The sequence below is a fragment of the Saccostrea cucullata genome, unplaced genomic scaffold (assembly GCF_032062105.1).
Source record: "Saccostrea cucullata isolate Sc308-1 unplaced genomic scaffold, CSIRO_AGI_Scuc_v1 ctg1342, whole genome shotgun sequence".
Taxonomy (NCBI): Eukaryota; Metazoa; Mollusca; class Bivalvia; order Ostreida; family Ostreidae; genus Saccostrea; species Saccostrea cuccullata.
In genome coordinates this window covers 336,826-339,968 of record NW_026931225.1, presented here as the reverse complement: position 1 = coordinate 339,968, position 3,143 = coordinate 336,826, and the positions used below count along the sequence as shown (strand labels likewise).

General features: G+C 29.7%; 1 protein-coding gene across 1 annotated transcript; it reads left to right on the top strand.

The window, feature by feature from the left end:
- The first annotated feature begins 500 nt into the window (after positions 1 to 500).
- LOC134231880 (transcription factor EC-like) lies at positions 501 to 2,725 on the top strand. Its single transcript, XM_062713846.1, has 5 exons — positions 501 to 586; positions 830 to 956; positions 1,162 to 1,237; positions 2,245 to 2,392; positions 2,549 to 2,725. Exons 1-5 carry the CDS (start codon positions 572 to 574, stop codon positions 2,594 to 2,596), a joined length of 414 nt encoding a protein of 137 aa, XP_062569830.1. The 5' UTR covers positions 501 to 571; the 3' UTR covers positions 2,597 to 2,725.
- The last annotated feature ends 418 nt before the right edge of the window (positions 2,726 to 3,143 follow it).

Here is a 3,143-nt window from a genome sequence, read left to right as displayed (position 1 = left end):
AGTAAATATACTTTGAATATTTCATCTAGTTAGAAACTAGAGAAGAATCCTACCTTAAGAACATATAACCTATCATTGGTTTGTATTTTGTCAATCAATATTCATAGCAATTATATTCCTTTCTTTTTCACACTGAATTCGACAAGGGATTTTTCTGTCGACTAGTTCAATACATAGGGGTCATGGTGTGTGTGATCGATTAACAGGGACTGACATCAATGAATGCTTACTTTTCCTGGACATGGGCAAACAATTGACTTTTCATGTGTCTTTGTTTAATATAGTGTTTATATTTGTATTGTTCTCAGATTTCTTTTTAGATAGGTCTCCGTCTTCAGATGCTTTCTTTATGACGATAACCGTCAGCATGAAATGCTTCGTCCGAGGCACCTGATCCCATCTCTAGTGCTGTTAGAGATTTCCTTTTCCTGGATTTTTTTAAAGCATCACAGACTTTGTTAACTTTATATTTAATATTATTTTACTTTTGTTTCAGATGGACATTTTTATTGACAATGCAGTAAATTCCTTTCAGAACAATTCAAACGAGGAACAAGACTTAGAAGAGACTATGTCATGTTCAAATGTAAGTTGTTGTTGAGTTTTAAATATAAATATTATTCTACATTATAAATACACCCTCATTTTTTTGCAGTCATCATATCTTAAAAGGAAATCTAAATGGATTTTTAAAAAAAATAAAGTCGTTATCCTCATACAACGACGAACATCAGTTGAATAATTTTATATGCACGGAAATGTTTTATTATGCAATGTTTTGAATAACAAGTCTGAAAATAGTAATTTTCTTGAAATACCTTTGGACAAGGTTGATAATTTCTCTCCAAGTGAAGCTTACTTACTTCCAAAAGAAAGTATTCCTCCAATGAAAATGATGTGGACAGAAGAAGAAAAAATAAAGAAGGAAATAAAGAAAAGGGACAAACACAATACCAGTAAGACATTCTTTATAATAAGAAGGAGAAGCGGAAATCGAGCATGTTGATAAATGATCATTTTTGTTTAGTTTGTGTTTTAAAAATGTATTTTTCCAGGGAGGCCTACGCAAGGTTCTTAAGCTAACAATACTACCTTCTAGGAAAGATCTGGGTCTCTGATTAACATGCAAGTTACATGTAACTTTAACAAACTTTTCTTCAGTCGAACAACGGCGAAGAGAGAATATAAACAATAGAATCAAAGAACTAGGCACCCTTTTACCACCAACAATACATCCGTAAGTTTTTCCAATAATTTGCATATTATATCATCAGTATCAATAACAAATAATTATCTAATTTAAAATATCATCAACACCGTTACTTTGAAAAATAGTTCTTAATGTCTTTGAATGCTATGCAACATCGACGCAGTGATATTTAGGTAATTTGTATAGATAAAGCACTTTAATAAAAATGAGTTTTGTTATTTATTTTTAAAAACGGGATAATTATATTTTTTAAAAATGTAACACACAAGAAGGGGACTGGATTCAAATCTCTGGTTTTGATTAAAGTAACCTAAACTATGAAAATGGCTAATCCCTTAAAAGCAGCAAGAATAATATAACTATAAGTTAAAACTATTTTAACAAATCCTACGAAAAGGGAAGAAAAGATGGCATTTCAAAAAGTTCCTATTACAAGGTGTAATATGATACATTCATTATGATAAAAGAGGCAGTATTTCTGCAAGGGGGGGGGGGGGGGGTCGAAATAGACGTGCGTTGGGTAAATGGAGGTCAGCGATCGGGAATTAAATACAACTGTCTTGCTAATTGACCATGTGACCTGAAAAAGGCCTAATCTACGTCAAAGGCGTAAATTTAAGGGTTTTGACAAGAAAGGTATCTGTTTACAAAAAATTATTCTATCCAGCACTTCTTCATGGATATTCATATGAACTATAAAATACAATTTAATAGTATGTTGAAACTGGTATACTGTAAATCACTTTTCATTTATTTTCGCTTTATTTTCGCGTAATTACACGAGACGGTATGCTAGCGAAAATTTCATTCTCGCGTATAATATATTTCCGTAAGATTAAATAGAGCAATGACCACAATTCGTGAAAATTTTTTCTCTCTAAAAAGGAGTCAAAGACTATCTCGTGAAAATAAGGTGTCGCGAAAACTTGAAAAGTGATCTACAGTATATCTTAATACTTCTATATAAAATCAATATTAAAAAGTAAATATTCTATATTGATTTAAAGACAAAGTTTTCATTTTTTTATCTTCAGAAAACTGAAAACTTGTAAAGGCAGTATTTTGAAAGCTTCAGTTGATTATATAAAGGAGTTGCAGAAAAGCAGAGAAACTCTCATCGAAGTCGAAAGTAACATCAAAGCAATGAAGGCTAGAAACCAAAAAATGTTAATGAAAATATTTGTAAGTATTATAAGTATTTTGCATTTATATTAAAATTTAAATTGTTTTTAAAAAGCTATAAAGAATTGATTTAACCATATTATTTAATTCTTTTATATTTAAGTGCTGCAGATTTATAAAAAAATTCATTTTTATTTTTTATTTTATCCATTTCAGCAACTCGAACTGAAGATTAAATTATATAAACTCACGTGCGATGGGTGAGAAACGACAATGGAAAGACTTTGTAGGATTATATGGTGGCTGATATCTGTTTATGTTTTTCTGACACTTTTTTTAAATAAAGGAGGAATGATCTGTTCCATTGAAGTAACAAAGCAGAAATGTCATTTGTGTGCAAGAATGTGAATTTTATTTTTTAAATAGAATAAATTGAACAAAATATATATTAATATTTAAGATCTGCCAAAATCTGTTTAGATACAATATACATCTTTTATACATTTACCTTTTTATTTTGAAAATATTGTTGAATACGAGAATTGCACAAAATAATTTACAGATATTTGAAAAATAATAATGTCACTGCTACATCAATATTTAGATGAAAACAGGAATTTTAAGTGTTTTGGAATCTGATATTTGGGTTTAAGATGTTTTAAGTTTGTTCATAGCTCGTGTGTTATTTGAAGAAAATAAATATTTTATCTGACAACCACTGTGCTTTTTGTAAACAAGAGATAGAAAGACTGCAATACATATTTTGGAATGGCAGAAAAATTTCATCATCATGGAATAATCTTGGGGAGAG

Coding starts and splice junctions, on each gene's coding strand:
- LOC134231880 (XM_062713846.1), top strand. Junction 957..1,161: donor AAGGGACAAACACAATACCA/GTAAGACATTCT, acceptor ACTTTTCTTCAG/TCGAACAACGGCGAAGAGAG. Junction 1,238..2,244: donor TTACCACCAACAATACATCC/GTAAGTTTTTCC, acceptor TTTTATCTTCAG/AAAACTGAAAACTTGTAAAG.